This window comes from Ambystoma mexicanum, chromosome 6q (genome assembly GCF_040938575.1).
Source record: "Ambystoma mexicanum isolate Mex_15411 chromosome 6q, UKY_AmexF1_1, whole genome shotgun sequence".
NCBI lineage: Eukaryota > Metazoa > Chordata > Amphibia > Caudata > Ambystomatidae > Ambystoma > Ambystoma mexicanum.
In genome coordinates, this window is record NC_090937.1 from 39,208,183 (window position 1) to 39,228,520 (window position 20,338).

Here is a 20,338-nt window from a genome sequence, read left to right on the forward strand (position 1 = left end):
GTTGCTCAGGGGGCTGTAGGTCGTGATGCAGACACACCTGTCAAGTTCTTTCCTGGTGGTTTTGGTGAGGCAAACCGTCCTGGGAGGGCCAAGGCACATTTACCTTACGAGACATGTTTCAAATAGGATATTGGAAGCGGGTGATTGTTAATGAGAATGCTCAGGGCAACACACGTTCCTGAAGAATTCAGAGCAAGTAGGGACCATCTCAGTGTAACCAACTACAAATGGGAAATTCATCAAGAGATATTGTGAAACGAGCTTATATGCATTTTCTCCCGCAACCCTCATTCAGAGAGTGGTCAGCAGATAGCTAGCGTCTAGATGCTGCAAAATGATCTTAATGGCCCAACATTGGCCAACCAGAGTGTGGTTTCTCGGATATGATCCAGTTAGCGGTTCGGGGTCTGATCTTGTATGAACTTCACAGGTCACAGGACATGCTCTTGCAGCAGGGAGCAACAGTCCTTTATCTATCTTCATGGTCTCTCATGTTGGTCGAATGGTTCCTGAGTGGGTGACGCAGGCCCTCCTCAGCCTGTCTTGGGAAAATCTTCAAATTATTGAACAAGAAAGGATTCGACTAGCAGTCGGCATAGATGCAAATTATAACGCCTTTGTCATTGGGTGGCTCAGAGAAGCATGGACCCTCTTCAGTGCTTGATGATGGTCTATCCTTTTTTTCTGCCCATCAGGCCCAGTTGGGTCTAGGGGGTTGGTGGGAGGGCACGGGTAGATAACCTGCTGGAATACCTAGCAGCTGTGGTCTTTTCGTCAGCCGACACATTAGTAAAGAGGCACCTGGAAGGTTTCGATGGGATTCATCCTCTGGTTCCGGGGGCCACACTGCACGCCAACGTGGTCCTGTTGGCACTAGCGCAGAAGTCTTTTGAGCCAATTGCAAACCATCAGCATTAAGCTAGTCACATGATAGTTGCCGTTACTTCACCCAGGAGGGTAAATGAAATCCAGGTGTTGGTGGCTTTTCATTTTTATACTGTTTTTCATAACGAAAGGTTTGTGCTCTACCCACATTCCTCCTTCCGAAAGTAGTCTCGTTTTTTCACGTAAAGCAGGGACATTGTGTTAGGTTATTTTCCCCAACCCGCAGCCAGAGGCTGACAGTTATTCACAGCTTGGACTTTAGAAGGAAGTCAGATGCGTTTTTAATTGCCTTTAAAGGCTGTTACCGGGGAAGCCAAATGCCCAAATCCTCCATCACTAGGTGGACAGTAGTGAACATTCTGCAAGCTTAAAGAGTCCAGAAGTATATACACCCTGAAGGGCTTACCAGTGCATTAATTGAGAGCAAAGCTTACAGTTATAGCTTTTCTGTGTGCTGCTTCTCCATCTGCATGCATTACAACCCAGGCATGAGCTTGTGCGGCATTGCCACCTTTCGGCAGGTGGGGTTGAAGAATCTTTACAACTAAAGAGGTAGTAAGGTTCCTGCTCCTGGATGTGGGTGTAGAGTGGCCAACTTTACTAAATGGTTTTGCAGGACACTTTAGACGTGATAGCGCATATGAAGAGGCTCGAGGAGCACGGCTCCATACAGTGTCATTCGCGCTCTCCATCTCGTCCACTTTTTTGGTAACATTAGTGGCAGATGGCATTTTAACACATACACAGCACAAAAAATAACAAAACTGTAGGAATATTCTACACACAGGGCACTCATCTGTTAGAGATCTGTCCAGGACCAGTGGGGGAAAATATATGCAAACATTCTAATGTGCATACACGTTGACACCAACATAAGTGACTTCACAGAAAGGGCGTTGCAAGAAGCATCATAAAACGTTGATGCTTAGAGGGAGGTGGCATTAAAATAGGTTGCTATGAAAAATTTGAGTGGCAAATAACTTTGTGGTGTGAATTACATGAATGACGCTATTCTCCAGCATGGGGCCTGGCATGGATTCACATGCTCATGAATATTCCCCGTCGTCAGGCTGGGAATCCTCGGTAAAGAAAAAACCAGTATCAGTTTCGTTTCTGATCTGTCTTTCGTAGTAATAACCAATCACTGGTCTCTGCGTCATACTGACCACAGCCAATGACTGCCCTCTACCTAAGCACCGCCTCTGGCAGCCATCTTCAGATTTTTACCGCACGTTCATGTGTTGGGATCCTCGTGCTATTGCTCTCGAGCGTTAGTGCTATTTTTTCACGTTTTTTCTCAAAAACTTCGTTTTTTCGGTCAGAAGAGCCTCAAGCTCCACCGATTCTCCATCCGATCAACGGGGACCCGTGTCGGATTCGCCTGCGCCCCTCAAGGGTGAAGATTTCGTCGAGCTACGCTTTTGGAGGACTCCAGAAGTTTCTCAGGCCCGGTCATGGCCCAGGAGAAGGGGAGCTCGACGCCCGGAAAGCTGTTCAGGGTCTGCCCTGGATGCCAGCTGCAGAACGTCTTCAAGGAGGACGAACACTCTTTTTGTCTTTACTGCCTACATGAGGACAAGACGCTCTTCTGACCGAAAAAACTTTGTTTTTTCGGTCAGAAGAGCCTCAAGCTCCACCGATTCTCCATCCGATCAACGGGGACCCGTGTCGGATTCGCCTGCGCCCCTCAAGGGTGAAGATTTCGTCGAGCTACGCTTTTGGAGGACTCCAGAAGTTTCTCAGGCCCGGTCATGGCCCAGGAGAAGGGGAGCTCGACGCCCGGAAAGCTGTTCAGGGTCTGCCCTGGATGCCAGCTGCAGAACGTCTTCAAGGAGGACGAACACTCTTTTTGTCTTTACTGCCTACATGAGGACAAGACGCACGTGGAGAAGGACTGTGCGTTTTGCGGCAACATGTCGGAGCGGACCATGAAGGACCGCCATCAACGTCTCGCCAACTGGCTGGAAGGGAAGCGCCCGTCTGGCGAGAAGAAGAGGAAGAAAGCCGAGCGGTCTTCTAAGACCTTTGAGGACGCCCCGGCGACGGGGGTCCAACATAAGGCCAAGCACCGCGAGTCCGCTGGCACCGGGAGCGCCGAACGGTCGGGCTCTACGGGCGCCAGGCAGGGCGCACCCTCCCCGGCACCATCAACCACGAGCCAACGCTCTAGGTCGGGTAAGAGGAAGGCCGAGCACCCGGCGAAGCTCCTGGAGAGGCCCCGGTCGAGCTCGAAGGCGGAGGGGGAGCGAGGCAGTGTCCCCCCCCTCAAGGATAAGGCGGTGAGCGCACCTAGGGTGGTGAAGGCCTTAATCCATTCGGCCAAGCCCTCTATCGAAACTGTCGCGGCGGCCCTGGCTCAGCCTGTGGAGGCTACACCAGTGGTGGCGACCTCGGGGCTCAGAGTCTCCCTGCCACCTCGGAGGGAGTCCTCTTTTGTGCCCATTGATAGGACCCCCGTGAAATCCCCCGTGGGGAAGAAAAAGGGGGGGCAGGGCGTCGTCGTAGATTAGGCCTCAACCTCGGAGGAGGAGCTGGTCGAAGTCTTAAGCCACGGCCTCGGCGTGGAAGAAGACCTGCCCGTCGGATTCCCCTCTGCCAGCGCCGCGAGACAACTCGGCAGCCATTTTGTTGGCTATACAGTCCTTATGCTCAGAGATAAGGACGAGACTACCGTTGCCGACGGAACCTCTCCCGTCGGGGGACCCAGAACCGGGACCTTCTGGTGTTCCCCCTACCAAGAAAAGAAGGATCCACCCTCCGCCTCCTTTTCAGCCGTCGCGCCCCTTCCAGCCCTCCTCCCGTCCACCCGAGGGGATGATACGGGGACTGACACGGCAGCGACTGGTACGGACGACGAGGTATACGACGAGGATGTACCGTCGTCGCCTCCCACCAGGGCTTCTCCGCCCGACGAGATTGGATCGTTCCACTCCATGATCACCAGGGCATCCGAGCTTTTCCAACTCTGCCCTGAGGAGAAGAAGAAGGAAGGTTTCCTTTATCAGCGGCGCGAGGCCAAGAGGAAGACGGTCCTCTCAGTGCCTCTATTGGACGACATTTGGGATGAGGGCCTCACCCTCCTCAAGAACCCTTCCACGACGCCAGCTAGAAGAGACCGGTACGAGAAGAAGTACCGGGTCCCGGACACGGCCCCCCTGTGCCTCCGGGCGCAGCCTACCCCGGACTCCGTCGTCTCCGCGGCGGCCAGGAAAAAAGCGGGGGGGGGTGCGGCCTCCACATCGACTTCCCCCCACCGGACGGCGAGGGAAAGAAATTGGACGCTATGGGACGCAGAGTCATCTCGTCTGCGGCGACGACGATTAAAGCGGCCAACGCCTTGGCTATCGTGGCCCGCTACGACAGGGAGCTCTGGTACAAACTGGCTCCCCTGCTGGACTTCTTGCCGGACGACAAGAGGGCAGAGGCCCTGGAGATCCTGCAGGAAGGTGAGGTGGCTTCGGACCACGCCATTACCGTTGCGACGGACATCGCCGACACTGGGTTCCGCCAGTTGGGCAACGGCGTTTGCCTTAGGCGGCGTGGATGGCTCAAGGCTAAGGACTTCCGTCAAGACGTTCAGACCAGAGTCCTGGACATGCCCTTCGATGGGAACAACCTGTTTGGGAAAACAGTGGACGATTCCCTTCAGGCCATTAAAGCGGACACCGAGACGGCCCGGGCCCTTGGAGTTCTGCAACGACGACGGACGCCCTTTCGGAGCAGCGGAGGCAAGGGCGCCTCCAAAAGTTCCGGCGGCGGTTTCTCCACCTACCGTCAAGCGGCCCGCTCGTCGGCTCAGGAGGCCTACAGAGGACGAGGCAAGTCTGGCGGACCCCGCCGTCGTCGCCAAGGAGGTCAAGGCGGCAAAGCCTCGTCGAAGCAGGATTGAACCGACCGTGGGGTCGGGCCCCCACCGAAGCACCCCAGTGGGAGGCCGGCTGGCGAGCTTCGTCAGCGTGTGGGAGTCCATCTCCACCGACCGTTGGGTGCTGGACGCCTTGGCCCGGGGCCACGCGCTCGAGTTTCAAAGAAGGTGTCCGCGCGTCCCCCCCGTGGCCAGGAAAGAACTTCACGTCCCTCAACTTCTTCTGGAGGTAAAGGCGATGCTCAGGAAGGGCGCCATCGAACTCGTCCCAAAGAGGCTTCGGGGCTCCGGAGTTTACTCGAGATACTTCCTCGTGAAGAAGAAGACGGGGGGATGGCGCCCCATCCTGGACCTGCGACGTCTGAACAAGTTCATCAAGGCGCAAAGGTTCCGGATGGTCACCCTCCAGCCCGTCCTGGGTCAGCTGGAGGAAGGAGACTTCCTGTCGTCGTTGGATTTGGAGGATGCCTACTTCCATATTCCCATCCTAAAGGGGCACCGAAAATTCCTCAGGTTTGTGGTCCAAGGGCGTCACTACCAGTTCAAAGCCCTCCCCTTCGGACTACGGTCGGCACCCAGGGTATTCACCAAGTGCCTTGCACCGGTGGCGGCGCAGCTGCGCCGCGAGGGGATCCACGTCTACCCCTACCTGGACGACTGGCTCATCCGAGCCAAGACGAGGGAGCTCGCCGTGGATCACACGGCAAGGACCGTCCAACTTCTCACGGACCTGGGATTCTCCGTGAACTACGCCAAGTCTCACCTGGTACCCGCGCAAAACGCACTGTTTCTGGGAGCGAAGCTCGACACAGTGTCCCTTCTGGCCTCCCCGTCGGAGGAAAGGACCAGGTCCATCCTGGGCAAGGTACAGCGGATGTTGGTTTCCGACGCGGCCAAGGTGAGGTCCATCAAGTCCCTCCTCGGAATGATGTCTTCCTGCATCTACCTCATTCCCATGTGCAGGCTCCGGATGCGCCCGTTGCAGGAGTTCCTGGACGCGCGCTGGATCCAAACGACGGGCAGCTTCGAGGAGAGGATCACACTCGACGAGAGTTTCCGCCGAGCGGTCCGGTGGTGGGGCAACCGCACGCATCTGACGGCGGGCATGGACTTCCAGACCACCAGGAGACAGTGACCACCGATGCCTCCCTGGAAGGGTGGGGAGTGCACACCGAAAATCTGCACGCGAGAGGCCTTTGGCTCCCGACGGAGAAGTCCCTCCATATCAACGTCCTGGAGCTCCGTGCAGTGTTCTGGGCCCTCAGGTCCTTCCTTCCGTCCCTCAAGGGCAAGGTGGTGAGGATCTTCACCGACAACACCACCACCATGTTTTACATCAGGAAACAGGGCGGAACCAGGTCCCCAGCGCTGTCCAAGGAGGCGCAGGACCTGTGGCATTGGGCCGTCGCCCAAAGGATGTTTCTGGTGCCGTTTCATCTGGCAGGGATAAAAAACACCATCGCTGACTCACTCAGCAGGGAGCTGCGCTCGTGCCACGAGTGGGAACTACGGCAGGATCTAGTGGATCGCCTCTTCCGACGGTGGGGCACACCCCAGATCGACCTGTTCGCGACGGCGACGAACTCCAAGTGCCGGAGGTTCGCCAGCAGGTTTCCCCAGGCGAGGAGCATGGGCGATGCTTTCTCGTTCCCCTGGGAGGGCCTGTTCCTCTACGCGTTCCCTCCTTTGCCACTGCTAATCCGGCTCGTCAACCAGCTCAAGAGGTCACGGTGCAGGATGGTCCTCGTCGCACCTGCGTGGCCGAGGCAGATATGGTTCCTGGACCTTCTGGACTTGTCAGCGTCCCCGCCAATCAAGCTGCCGGTGGACGCGGATCTACTCTCCAGGGAAGGAGGCGCCATCCTCCACCACGACCCGAAATCGCTGAACTTGCAGGCCTGGCTCCTGCAGCGCTAGAGTTTGGAGGATACGACATACCGGCCGACTGCAGAGAGGTTCTTGCAAAGGCCAGGGCGTCCTCGACTCTTAAATGCTACGGACACAAATGGAAGAGGTTCTCTGTCTGGTGCCACGCACAGAAGATTAACCCTCTACGGATTACGGCTCCCCAGGTACTGCCGTACCTGCTGACGCTGGCCAAAGCTGGACTGGCACACGCGTCCATCAAGATTCATCTTGCTGCGATCTCCCGATACACCAGAACCACGGGCCGGACGTCCTTGTGGTCTCATCGTCTGGTGAAAGAGTTCATGAAGGGACTGTTCAGATCGTTCCCGCCGGTGAAGGCTCCGGCCCCGGCGTGGGAGCTCAACGTGGTGCTGACCAAGCTCATGGGACCTCCGTTCGAGCCTCTGCACTCGGCCCCGTTGAAGTTTCTGTCGTGGAAAACAGAGTTTCTTGTGGCCATCACCTCCGCACGACGGGTGGGAGAGATCCAGGCCCTTTCATGCAAGGCCCCGTACTTGACTTTTCACGACACGAGGGTAGTGCTCAGGACGCACCCCTCCTTCCTGCCCAAGGTACCGTCGGACTTCCATCTCAACGAACCCTTGGTGTTGCCTGTGTTCTTCCCGTCGCCTTCGTCGCCGGCTGAGAGGACTTTGCACTCGCTGGATGTGGCTAGAGCGCTGAAGTTCTACGTGGACCGCACGAAGTGTTTTCGGAAGACGTCACAACTCTTTGTGAACTTTGGACCTGTCAATCAGGGGAAGGCTCTCTCGAAGGCTTCCATTTCCAGATGGCTCTCCGGCTGTATCATGTACTGTCATCGGTTGGCAAACCGACCGCTGCCTGGCCGTCCGAGAGCCCATTCCACCAGAGCGATCGCAGCTACCACGGCGTTCCTTTCTGGTGTGCCCCTGCTGGACATATGCAGGGCTGCTACGTGGAGGTCGACGCACACCTTCACGAAATTCTACTGCGTCGATCGGGATTCCAGGGAGGAGTCCAGGGTCGGCCAAGCAGTGCTGCGCAACCTGTTCGCCTGAGGTGAGCCTGGTGAGGAGGTAAGATGCTTAATGTTGAGTTTGATGTACTGCTTAATGTTGAGCCGTTGCCACCTCCCGTGGTTGTGCATGTGTGTACTGCTATGTATTCTTTATTCATGAGCATGTGAATCCATGCCAGACCCCATGCTGGAGAAGGAACAAGTTACTTACCTGTAACTGTTGTTCTCCAGCATGGGTCTGGCATGGATTCACATGCGAACCCTCCCGCCTACCCCTCTGCGGCTCTTCACTTGGTCATACTGCCACTTCACGTGCTTCCAAATCTGAAGATGGCTGCCAGAGGCGGTGCTTAGGTAGAGGGCAGTCATTGGCTGTGGTCAGTATGACGCAGAGACCAGTGATTGGTTATTACTACGAAAGACAGATCAGAAACGAAACTGATACTGGTTTTTTCTTTACCGAGGATTCCCAGCCTGACGACGGGGAATATTCATGAGCATGTGAATCCATGCCAGACCCATGCTGGAGAACAACAGTTACAGGTAAGTAACTTGTTCCTTCTATATGAAGCAACTCTATAGTCATTAAACCATAAGTACGTTTTTTTGTTTTTAATAATAGCACATAATAATATAAGCTATGACCGGACTCACTTACAGGGACTCCAGATAGAACACAGTGAGATTACATAATTTGCCCAGGATCACATCCTTTGGTTAGTGGGTAAAAACAGGATTTGGCCCATTTAAGCAGTTGGCCGCATATCTTTCAAGGTTTAGTTGATATACATTTTTGTTTCGGTTTTGTTTAAAGAAATGCCTTGAAAATAACACACACAACATAATAAACTATCATATCTAATAAAGTAAACTTACACTATACAAATTGTGATAGAAACATGATGAACACAAAGTTTTCCTTTAGCTTTATGTGCCCCATCCTGCAGGGAAGGTAACAGACAGTAGCAAAGTAATGTGAGGCAAGGCAATCTCAATTGGGTTTTAAAACCAATCTTATTTAACACAGCATGCTGCTTTATGCACTGTTCCCATGATCACCCCCATTCACATTTCCTGAGGGACAAAAGTCTGCGCTAATAGTCCGCCCTCCTTCCCATCAGTGTCGAATTGCTCCCATTTTAACGCTCTGTTCACACAGAGCAAAGTGTTACAATGGTGCACAGACCCCTGGCAGAGCAGTTCTGCTGCCCCGAGCTCCAGATAGCTCACGTAAGTGTGAGCTCACATCCTAAAAGGCTTTCTACAGGCTGGAGGAAGGAAAAATCTGGGCTTTTGGCGGCCCACAGAGGGTGTCTGGAAAACACGGGACAAAAGCCATCAGTACGGGGAAGTCCCGTAGAATACAGGACGGTTGGCCACCCTATGTGGGTGGTGCTTTGTAATCACCCATACAGTATGTAGGAACGGGTATGGGATGCAAGAGTACAAAATGTTTCTTGCCAAAGTGACTTTTCTACTTTGAATCCAGAATCCCCTTCCCTCAAGTCCCCAAAAATAACTTCTGGGAGCACATAGACTGTGCACGAAAAAGAGGACTGAAGTGGAACTGGAGCAGGATAAAGCAGCGTAATTACACATGCAAATGCTCTTGTAAATATAAGGAGGAAGTGCTGTGTGAATGGCTTCAATCCCATCCCCTTGCTGGGTCACCTATACAGTATGAAGGAAAGGGACTTTGGTCTAGGAGTACTGCAGTCACTACAGTGAGTAATGTTTCCTGTATTCTGATGTCATGTTATTGGTTTGTAATACAATACATGTTAATACTGGAAGGGAAATCTGGATGGTGACTAGTGAACAGAAACCTTAGGCCTGCCATTGTGGAAGGAACTGGGATCCAGTTGAGAGAGGAAGTCTGGTTTGACACAGAAAAGGAATGTACTATTGTTCCTCAATGTCAACTGCACCACCAGCACCACCAGCACCCACTCTATCCAAACTGTTCCACTTTTACCCTTCGTAGGTATTTAAAATACAGCACTAAGCTGAAGGGCTAGGAGTTACTTTGCGAAGCATGCCTATCTTTGAGATCAGCAAATGAAAGAGGGCTGGTGGGTGCTACATTAAATATGGACTTGTTCAATTCCAAGTTCTGTTTTTCATTGTTCTGGGAGCCCGCAAAGTTAAATGCACAGTTATTTACCTTTGAGTTTAATTAACAGTATGGTGGTGAATCTGAGGCGTAGCCAAGATTGTCTAACAAGTGGGGCATGAAGCTAATGTAGTTGGGCCCAGCGCAGTGACATTAACATCAGTAAATGCCCACACACCGCTGCTGAGTGGGCATGTACAGATTTTGGGTGGGCCTTGCCTGCTCAGGCATTAGCCTGTCTACGCCTCTGTGGTGCATTTTAAAAGAGAAAAAAGGCAGTAGCAAAACCACTGCGATTTTTATAACCCCACCATATTCGGTGGTATGAGGAGGCAGGAGGTATATTCTCCAGACAGATGTAATGGCTCCAAACCCTGATGGACTCCAAAACGCTGACTAACCGTCTCATCCCTCCACTTATCTATTTACTGCCAAAAGTAATGCCAATAATAGTCAATGAGACCCCATATCTTAAATAAAGTAGATTTCTTGCCCAAGAATGCAGAACATTAAATAAAAAAACTAGATCTTTGCGTACATGATGAAAGTCTTCTTGAAGCATCCCAACGCTATTTGCTTTCTGTATTTTTGTAGATTTCCTCATATGGTCCTGAAAAGTGATTGTTTCTAAAGTGATTATTCTTAGTTTGTTTTTAACATTAATGCCAAGCCGTTTGTCTGATAAATGGCTGTGCTGCTATCACAAAAAGTCAAATGTTGTCCAGGAAAACATAATGACTGTGAATTTCATATTCAAGAAAGATGGTCTACTGAATAGCCGTACATGTATTACATTTTTGTCCATACACACGTGTTCTTAATATTGCTAGAACCCTGGTTCTCTATGGCCGGTAGCCTTCTAGGAATGTTAAAAGAAAGATTTGTCATTGCCATAAGAGCCCTCAATGCATGGAAAGCACGGAAGATCTAAGACACTTGCGTGTACTTGGTAATTCAGTTAATTATATAATTATATCATACTCTGGTCAACAGTTTATCCCTGCATTGTATGCTTCCTGAGCGATGGTAGGTGAGATGTGATTTTCAGAATGTGTTCCACATTTTTCTAAAGAGCATCTCTAACAGGTAAACAATTGCTATTTTCACCCATTATTTTGGTTTGCTTACTGTGCAGATTGGACATTGTAGATTAATCTTCGCGTAACCTGCCTTTGTTTGTCTTTTCTGTATGTAGTACAAAGTCTGTTGCCAGTTTGAATAGGAGCCTGGACCTCAGGAAACATGAGTCTGATTCCTCATCGATGGAAGAAAGTGGTCAAGCCTATGTTGTAGGTCAGCATTAAAGGAATATATTTACTTAATCAGAAATTATGTGAAAGATCAAATGTTATGAGGCGTTAGTTCTAAGAAGGCCTTTTAAGATTGCACATGTGTGCTTCTGCCTGAAGAATTCTCAAACTTGCATTGGAAATGTCTCTTTGAGCCCTTATATTCTACAATGTCATAAAAGGACACTTTTAATCACACTTTCTTTGGGGATACATTATTTTTACGTGATGGATATTTATTCACTCCCACATTTTTCAACATTTTTCACATTTCTTTAGCAAGTTTTTTTACCTATTTTATTTTACCTAGAAACCTATTAAACCGATTTACATTAGAAAATGACACATTTGTTCATTTTGCACAACCCTGCATTTAAAATCAGTAAACCGTGTATAGGTTGTGGATGTGTGTCCTGTATTTGGTTTCATTAACAGCTAGAAATTCATTTCAAAGAGGAATGGCAGAGAAAATAAAGAATTACAGTTCTCAGGAGACTACTAGCTCCAACTGATAATGACACTTTTTCCTTAAAGGGAAATCATTTCCCTTCACTAAACAATGGTTGTGTGTGTGTTTAGCCTAGATATGATATAGCATTTATAACGCGCCTATGCAGAAGTGTTTCAAGGCGCGACGAGGCAACGGAGGGGTAACAAAGGAAAGACCGAGACAACGATCTTACTAGGCCAGGTTACATTGAGATCGCACAAGTACAGGGGATGGGGGAGAGGAAAAGTGCGAGGGGAAAGAGGAGGGGGCAGTGCAGTACATGGGATCAAACAGTAAAACAATAAAGTGCGGCCAACTGGTGGCAAGTGCAAAGGTTAAGTGCATACATCAGGTGTCCAAGTGCTGGTAGGGGGACTGTAGGGATACAGAAAACAGATCCCAAGTGCAAGGGTTGCCAGAGGGGCAGTGCAGGTGTGCAACTGGTGGGCAGGGGACCTGGGCCCCAGATCAGAGGGTAGCCAGGTGACCAGTGCAGTTTCAGTTTCAGCCAGGGGTTCAGCAGAGGAGAGGAAGAGAGAAAGCAGAAGCAAAGAGGAAGGTCTTGACGTGCTTCCGGAACCAGAGATGGTTCTCCTCAAGTTTCAGGGAAGCTGATCCAGAGGGAGGCCCCAGCCGAAGAAAGAGATCTACCACAACTTGTTGCTTGGAGAAGCGACTGACCCTGAGGGATTTGTAGGCAGAGGAGCGAAGAGCTCGAGAAGGAAGATATTTACGAAAAGAGAGTTGGAGGTATTGTGAGGGCCCTGGCCCCAGAAGGGCTTGTGGACAAAGCACAGGGTTTTAAACTTAATCCTCGCAGCCACTCTGAGCCAGTTCAGAGATTTCAGTGCTGGAGACACACGATCCCTGGGCTTGAAGCCAAGGGCTTGCAGAGGGTGGGGAGTAGCGGCAGGCAGATTGAGAAAGAGATTGTTGCAGTAGTCCAGCCTAGAGAGAACCAGAGCTCTGGAGACAGCCTAGGGTTGCAGGTTTCTCTGATTCGTCAAAGTGATAATTTCATAGTGAACTCTGCAGCTCTGCATATACAGTGTAGCAAATTAGCAGCTTCACAAAAGCTCAGAAATCTTTGCAGGAAACAAATCCACAAAAGCATTGTTTTTCTGAAAGAGATTCTCATGCTTTGGATACAATGATTCTATTTCTCTGTGCACCCAGTGTAACAGAAAAAGTGTTTACCAAGCTCATCCAGAGTCTTTCCATTTCCTACTCGACATGCTGGAAATAGGGCACCAGAGCTTTGCACAGGCAATACCAGGGAGGTTCAGGGAAGGGGAACTAACCTTTAAACTGGCAGGCAGGCCCGTTAAAGGTGTGGTGCACCCACTTGAAGACCTAGCAGCCCGAGCTGCCCTCAAGAACATCAACCAATCCCAGCCTCACCAAATTTCTTGCCAAAGGTGCACACCCACACGAAAGTACTACCTAGGGGAGGAGGGAACAAAGTTAGAAAAGCACCCAGCCCTGGTTGCTCAAAGTGGGTTGCAGGAGGCTTGCATTTGGAGAAGGATGGAGAGTGGTGGAAGAATGTGAGGTGAAAGCAGTGCAGAGCAGGAGGAGGTGAGTGAAAGCTTACAGGCTGAAGAAGGGGGTGGCACCAGAGGATGGACAGTTGCTGGAGGAGTTGAGAACATCAGGACATGGGCGTAGAAGTCAAGAAGGGATGGTACAAATCAGATTGCAGGAAGGATAGGGTGATATCAGGGGCCACAAGTGAATGGTAGGTGGTAATATCAGGAGTTGTGATACGGTGGAGGAAAGAACACCACGTGGTGTAGGTGATACAGAGGAGGTTAGATGAATCACAGAGGGACAAGGAGATATCCCTGAGGAAGAAGGCATTGAGGAGTGATAGAAGTAGAAACAGCAGGCACAGACACCAGAGCAGGGAATAACTTCCTGAGAGGTGAAAGGAAAGATAAGAACATAAAGTGGCAATGGTGATGAGAGCGAGACATCTTTTAGAAAGCCAGAGCAGGAAGGTTTGGCTGGCCCAGTCAGCACTTGGAAGAACTAGGAGTTTAGAGGTTTGGTTTTTAACATTTCCACTGATGGAATGTATTTGATGTCTGAGGGGCGCACACTCCAGTGGAATCTGGCAAGTAGACAAAAGGAGCAAAAGCAGGCGAATGTACAGGGGTGGTGGAAAGCTGGTTGTCATGAGAAGTGCACAAAGTCAGAGAGGGACAGTGAAGTAATCAAGGTCGCGTGACCAGACCGTGTACTGATTCAATGATGAGGTGCCGGAATTTAGAGCAATTTTGCATGGAGAGCCATATGGCATGGTGTACGGTTTCGGGCAGGTTGAAAAGAGTATGTGTAGCACATTTGAGGACTTTGTTCAGGGGAGTGGAGGGGAAGACCAAGAAGGAGGCTTACAAAGGAATCCAGTCTACCTTTCACAAGGATAGATTTTGTTAAATGATGTGAAAGCAGATATTTCCTATTTTGAGGAGGTTGAGACTGGCATTGGCGGCAGTGACTGTGCTGGACTGGAAGAGTTTCAGGTCACTATCAAAGAGGATCCCAAGATTGAGTGCCATGGTTTATTGGGTTTCAAAATCTGTGGAAGAGCAGATGGGAGGAGGCAGGCTAAGCTTAGCACTGGGAGAAAGAGGACTTTCACCTTAGTGGAGTTCAGCATGAGGTGCTGGAGAGCCATCCAGTGGCAGATGGCAGTTGGTGAGTCATTGAGATAGCAGGGGTGAAGGATGAGAAGTGATGAACGAGAAGGTTATGTGGGTATTGTCAGCAAAGTGAGGAAAGTTCAAAATGAGAAGACGAAATAGGAAATGAGTTTACCCAGGATGGACAAGTAAAGGGTGAAGTGGAGAGAGTGTAGGACTGATTCTTGGCCAATTCCCGTATGGACTTGTTTGGGGGAGGGTGGGTCGTGTTGCACCGCCCGTTGATGGGGCATTCCAAGAGATAGGAAGCCACATCAAGTACAGTGCCCTTGAAACCGAAGGGGGGAAATGTTTGGAGGACAGAGTAATGTTACACAGTGTTGAAGGCTTTGGAGAGGTTAATTAGAATGTGGGTGCAAAAGAGGTGAATGGTGAGCAGTGGTAAGGCAGTTCTAGACATGAGTGAGAGCAGCCTTGGTGTAATGATTGGACCAAAATCCTGATTTGGGGCGGGAGGGTTGTGACAGATTGGATGCATCTCAAGATAGTTGGTTAGGTGGTTATGGACAATCCATGCATGGATTTCAGAGTTGTGGGTAGGAGAGAGGAAGGACTGTACAATGAGGGATTTTTGGGGTTGGCAGTGGTTTGTAGCAGGCAGCAAAGATGCCAATTTAGAAGGAGATGTTGAAAAGACTGGAAAGGTGAGGAGGTGATGGGTGCAAAGTGATCGATAGTGCAAATTCTAGTCTGTACTACTTTCATCAATGTCAATTCAACCCTCTGAATGTCCAGCACACTTCTATGGCTTACTAAAGGGCAGACACTTTTCTTTTACTATGCCTCTTAAAGGTTGGCAAAAAAATCTAGAAAAACACTGGAAGGTATTGGCAGCCCTGAAAGAAATATCAGAACAGGGATCGAGGTAGTTTGGATGTGTTGTGTTCGAAACCAGAGGGGTTCTGACCCGCTAGTCCCCGGGGATCTCTCTCTCAGGTGGCCAGGGCACTGCCATCGCCTTTTGGATCCAGACCCTGTGGGTGGATCTGTGCGGAAGGATCACCTGGGTGAGGGGTCTTCGGGGAGTGGGGGTGAGGCAGCCGATGGTGAGACATGGTATTCCCCCCTTTTTTGTACACCTAACCCATCCTATTTTATAGGATTTTCCAAAGTCCCAACTACCCCCTCGGCCCCATCTTCCCCCTTTTTTCACAAACACTGGGCCGAGGAAGAGGATGACTGAGAGCAACCAGACTAACTCTCTCACATTATACTGAACATGTCCCGTTAAACAGGTCAGGCACTTTACACTAAGTGCATAAACCTGATGGCTTTCCTCGCACAAATAAAAGTCAATACCTAAAGACACACTCTGAGCAAGGCGGAACACAAGCAGAAGCAGAACTTCCGGGACAAGGGCACACCAACTGGAGCAGAGCAATGGACCAAGGTACGAGAGCAGTGTGCCGAAAACCCCGAAGGTTCCCTACTGGAGATCGTTGAGAAGGCCAGATCCCATAAGTGAAGATTGCATTGTGTTCCAAGGATAACAGCGACCCTCTCGGGTGAACGGCGGAGTTGGGGAGGCGAGGCCAAGCCTGTGGTACTAACCTTGACTCGTGAATTGAAAATAGCAAAACAAGAAAGATGCGCAGCCAGTGAGTTGGCAAGCGACCTGAGAGACTGCTATGTGTTAAAGCAAATGAAGTAGCAAAATTATATCACAAGTGAAGGCTTCACACATGTGAATGAGACGTGAAGAAAGGCAGACTGTGAATGAACTTTGAAGTAAAAAGCAGCTGTGAGATCAGCGGTACTAAGTAACGGAGTGGTCCGGCAAAAGGAAGTAGCCCATTTCAAAGCCCATTCCAAAGTCTCCATGAAAGGTACATTGTTTTGAAGTTCTAAAACAAACATACAGCGAAAGCAAATTAGGTGAAAGTAACCGTGAACTTGGAGTCAAAGTGGTCCTGCAGTGGTCTGGTAAAAGTCCACGCACATTCGAAAGTCTTCGAAAGGGGTCCGGGCCCGATTGAGGGAGACCCGAAGCACAGTAAATTTGGGGAAGGGAGCCCCCTTGCAAGGTTTTGTTGGAACTGTGACGTGAAAGGTCTGAGCTAGGCAGAGGGGGACCTTTGTGAACTGTGTGCTGTAAGGTCTGAGCCCGGCAGAGGAGGACCTTTGTGAACTTTACATTGGAAATACAATTTTGGAAAGTCAAGAAAAATGCCAAGCGGGCCTCAATCCATGGTTTGGAACTGCTTAGAGTGTTGGAAACCGAGCCAGAGTGTGTCATCTTGCCTACTTTGGACTGCCTTACTCTGTGAGGTGTAACGTGTGGAGGAGAGCGGGTCAAACTACCTTTATTCTTTTGAACACTGGTTTTTCCTTTTGCATACATGTCTCCTTTAACATTTTCTGTATAAGATATAGGGAAGGCATTGGGGTTTGTTAGCATAGGCCATTTTGATTTGACTGACGCCACTAGGACTGTTTTTTGTTTATCGTTAGATGGTTGAGACTACTCCCATCTTAGTTATAGGGCAAATTAGGAGTTTCTCCGACCCCACAATTTTCCATAAAGGTTTTACAAATTGTATACATTGTGTCAGTGTCATACTTGTGATACCATGCCTTCCCTACAGGTGGCATGAATGCATGTAGATGGGTGAAGCTGATGGAGGCTGGGAAATGGTTAGACTATGGGATAAAGCTCAAATGAATGATGGAATGGGGAAAGGTATGGGTTTTGGGGTTCTCTGTAAGCAATCTGGGCATTCTTCTGCAGGAAAGAGGGTACATATACTTCCATTCCTGTAGCCAAGTCATTCCTCATACCCGGTGCGTCACAGGTATCATTTGCCACTATATGTTAAAAGTTGGCACACATTCAATTGTTGTATGAGCATTTGCATCTTCTCATAAAGTAGCAGGATTTTCTTCTTGCCCCTTCCACATCCCAAATGTCTCTTATTACAATGCCATCTTCTAAATATTGGACTCCAGCCTTAATATCTTGCATTTACAAATGGATTCGCTTGAGTTCTTCTTTGACAGTAAGTAGAAAACCATAACGGACAACCAGGTCTGCTATAGTTCAGCTGACAAAGGGCATTCATTGCTACGGTGGCAGTCGATTTGATGTTAGTAACAGTCCTTACAATTTCTCAGTACTCCTAAAAATGCACCTGAAAGTATGACTGTGAAAGTCTTTAGGAATAAGATACAAAGAATAGGAGTGTGTAAGTATTTAGAGAAAAACTTTTTTTTATTTTTTATTACTTGACTATACATGGTCATCTTGTGTCTTCGCCAATTTAGGAAAGGTGACGGCCCCTCACATAATGAGAGAAACAGGTGCAGGTAGATTTTGTTCGCTAAATAACATTTGGAGTAAGTGAGGCATCCAGGACTTGTGACTACTGCATTTGAATCAATGTTTTTGTGTTTGCTTCAAAATATCTAAATGTGTATCATTTTTTCTTTATTTTTAAAGGGATCAGCATGCACAGTGCTGGACACCCGGTATCACCTGCCTCTTTGAAAGGAAATGGTAAGTTTCATGTTGGTCATTCCTTTTCATTAACCCTTCCCCGAGGATTTTGTCTTTTGTCTTTTCTTTCATTTAGAATCCTTATCTGACCTATTTATCTGACCTATTTTAGATAGTTATTTCAGGTTACACTTAGGTTTGTAGTGATTTGATTTACTTTTTCAACTTAAACTATACTCATCCTTTGTGTATTGATACTGCAATACAGTAACCACAGTTTCCCCACTCTGCTCCATTTGTTACATGGGACAGTAGAGCAACAGTTAAAACATGAATAAAAACTGTGCAAACATGCATTTAAAGGTCTGAAGAAAAAATCCAGAGTTTCTACCACGGTTCAACGTGGGGCAGGCTGTTCTTTCTTTTTTTGCCCAATGTCCATGTCATCTCTTGGCTACCTCAGGGGTGCTTTTCTTGGTTGAAGGGAAATACTGAGGATAATTATAGGACCAATTGGTGTGGTGATAAGTTGACATAGGTTCTGTTTGCCAAAAAGCAGACTTTTAGACTGCTTCATTATTTCTTAAAGCCGCCTTTGTGGTATCCTTAAAGCTGATTGGTTGCGGGGGCAGGAGGGGACATTCCTCCTCTACCTCTTCCACGATATTCTCTGACCTCTTTGTGAAAACTGACCTCTTCCTCTAGATATGGAGGAATATAAACTAAAAGAACGACCCCTCCATCTTTGACCTGTAAATTGAGGTTGTCTTATTGCCGCCCCTAAAGATTTTGCTGCAGCCCTAGAAGCTTGCAATTTTTCCAGACTGCTGTCGGGCTTCTCACCAAAAGAAAAGTACCATCAAACGACATGTCTAGCAGGTGTGCCTCCCGGCACATCCAGGGTAAGGAGTCAGGGGGAGCGAGAGACCCAGCTGCCATCACCACCAACCCACACGGGACCAGCGGACCGGCCTCCCCGCCGCCCCGACGCGTTGGCCCCCTCGCCCACGGCAGCGCGGAAGCTCCGGGGCCACGGGCTGGGCCCCGTCATACGGGGCGCAAACTGCTATCAGTGCACCAGGCCCTGCGGCGGGCGCCTGGGGACCCCCGGACTGCGGGTACACACAGCGGAGCACCACCTAACTGCCTGAGTACGGAGCTGCTGTCAAGCAAGCCCAAGGAGAGCTTTCTGGCCTGCTGCCTCGGGGAATATTGACAAGTAGGCGCCCAAGGGTGCACAGAGCCCCCCTTCTGCGCTGGCTGAGGAGGGTACAGCGCATAAGGCCCCGGGGAACCATAGTTAATACACCCTAACAACTGCACCTCTGCACACAGCTCCTAAGCCTACCACACTGCGAAAGGCCCTGAGACCTGCAGGCCAGTCCACCCACAGCGAAATGTCTGTGAAAAACAACAAAAGCAGACAGAAGCAAACCACTATGAAATCCTATGCAGCCAGTAGCTCTGCCCAACCTAACACCGGCACCACCGGCGCGGTAGCGCAGTTGGAGGGGACCCAGGAACCAGCAAACTCACAGCTCATGGAAGCCATAAAGACCCTACAGAGGACCATGGAGAGCAAAATTGATGCCGTGGCAATTGACCTAAACCTGCTGCGACAGGATGTCCGCGCTATTGCAAACAGGACGGAGGCCCTGGAAACCCAGGTCCGAGAGAATACTGAGGCAAAAACCAGGATCCTTAAGGATGTGGACGTACTGGAACAAAAGGTGAAAAACCTAGAGGACAGAGCTGAGGAGGCGGAAGGGCGGGGGTCGCCGAAAAAATATTAGACTCCTTGGCTTGCCGGAGGGTTTCGAAGGGAACGACCCCACTAACTACATTGACAACCTCATATTACAGGAGATTGGGGTAGGTAAGCTGTCACAAGGCTTCACCATTGAGCGAGCACATCGTTCCCTCGCCAAACGGCCGCCTCTGGGGACTCCACCCAGGTCCGTGATAGCCAAGGTGCTTAATTACAGAGACAGGGAGGCGATTCTGGCATACTCGTGGCCGCATACAGAGGGACTCTGCCAGTGTGGCCAAATATCCGAACTACACACTACATGTCCAGATGGCCAGGGCCCAATTTATCTCCACCAAGGCGAGACTAAAAAACGCAGGCTTACGCTACATGCTCCTCTACCCGGCAAGGTTAAAGGTGCTACACAACAACAAAGCACTATTGTTCGACGTGCCAGCCGAGGCCTGCGAGTGAATGGACGGCAAACAACTCCCAGACCTCGAACCTAGCAAGCGCCGGCCACGGAAGCAGAGCCCCAAGTGACACACCTTGCCCAGCAATGGGGCTGGGCTCACACAGACATCAGGACACAACACAACACGGCAACACAGATCCTCACAGGAGCTGCATAGGAGTTGAACAAGAGTCACAAGACAACAACTGAAGCGATCATGCTTCAAGCCCTCTGAAGACGTCTGGGTTTGTTCATACCGACCGTAGGGCACCAGGAGACCTAAGGTCAAATGGAGCGGAAACGGGCAGTCAGAATGGGGGTAACCTCGCTAGACTTGTTATGTTATGGGGAAGTTCAAGTTTTTTGGGGAACCAGGGAGTTGGTAGTCAAAGCTGGGGACTTTACCAAATTAACCCAAGACCACCCAGAGTATCGGAGACTGCTGGAAT

The 20,338-nt window shown here is 49.9% G+C and overlaps 1 protein-coding gene across 6 annotated transcripts in view; it reads left to right on the plus strand.

Moving 5' to 3' along the window:
* Window positions 1-20,338, plus strand: part of PTPN13 (protein tyrosine phosphatase non-receptor type 13) — a 1,388,150-nt gene that overhangs the window by 757,084 nt on the left and 610,728 nt on the right. For all 6 annotated transcript variants that reach the window (XM_069630435.1, XM_069630437.1, XM_069630436.1 and 3 more), the window contains 2 exons: window positions 10,967-11,064; window positions 17,692-17,748. In XM_069630435.1, the coding sequence (XP_069486536.1) occupies window positions 10,967-11,064; window positions 17,692-17,748 (155 nt within the window). The remainder of the gene's footprint in view (window positions 1-10,966; window positions 11,065-17,691; window positions 17,749-20,338) is intronic.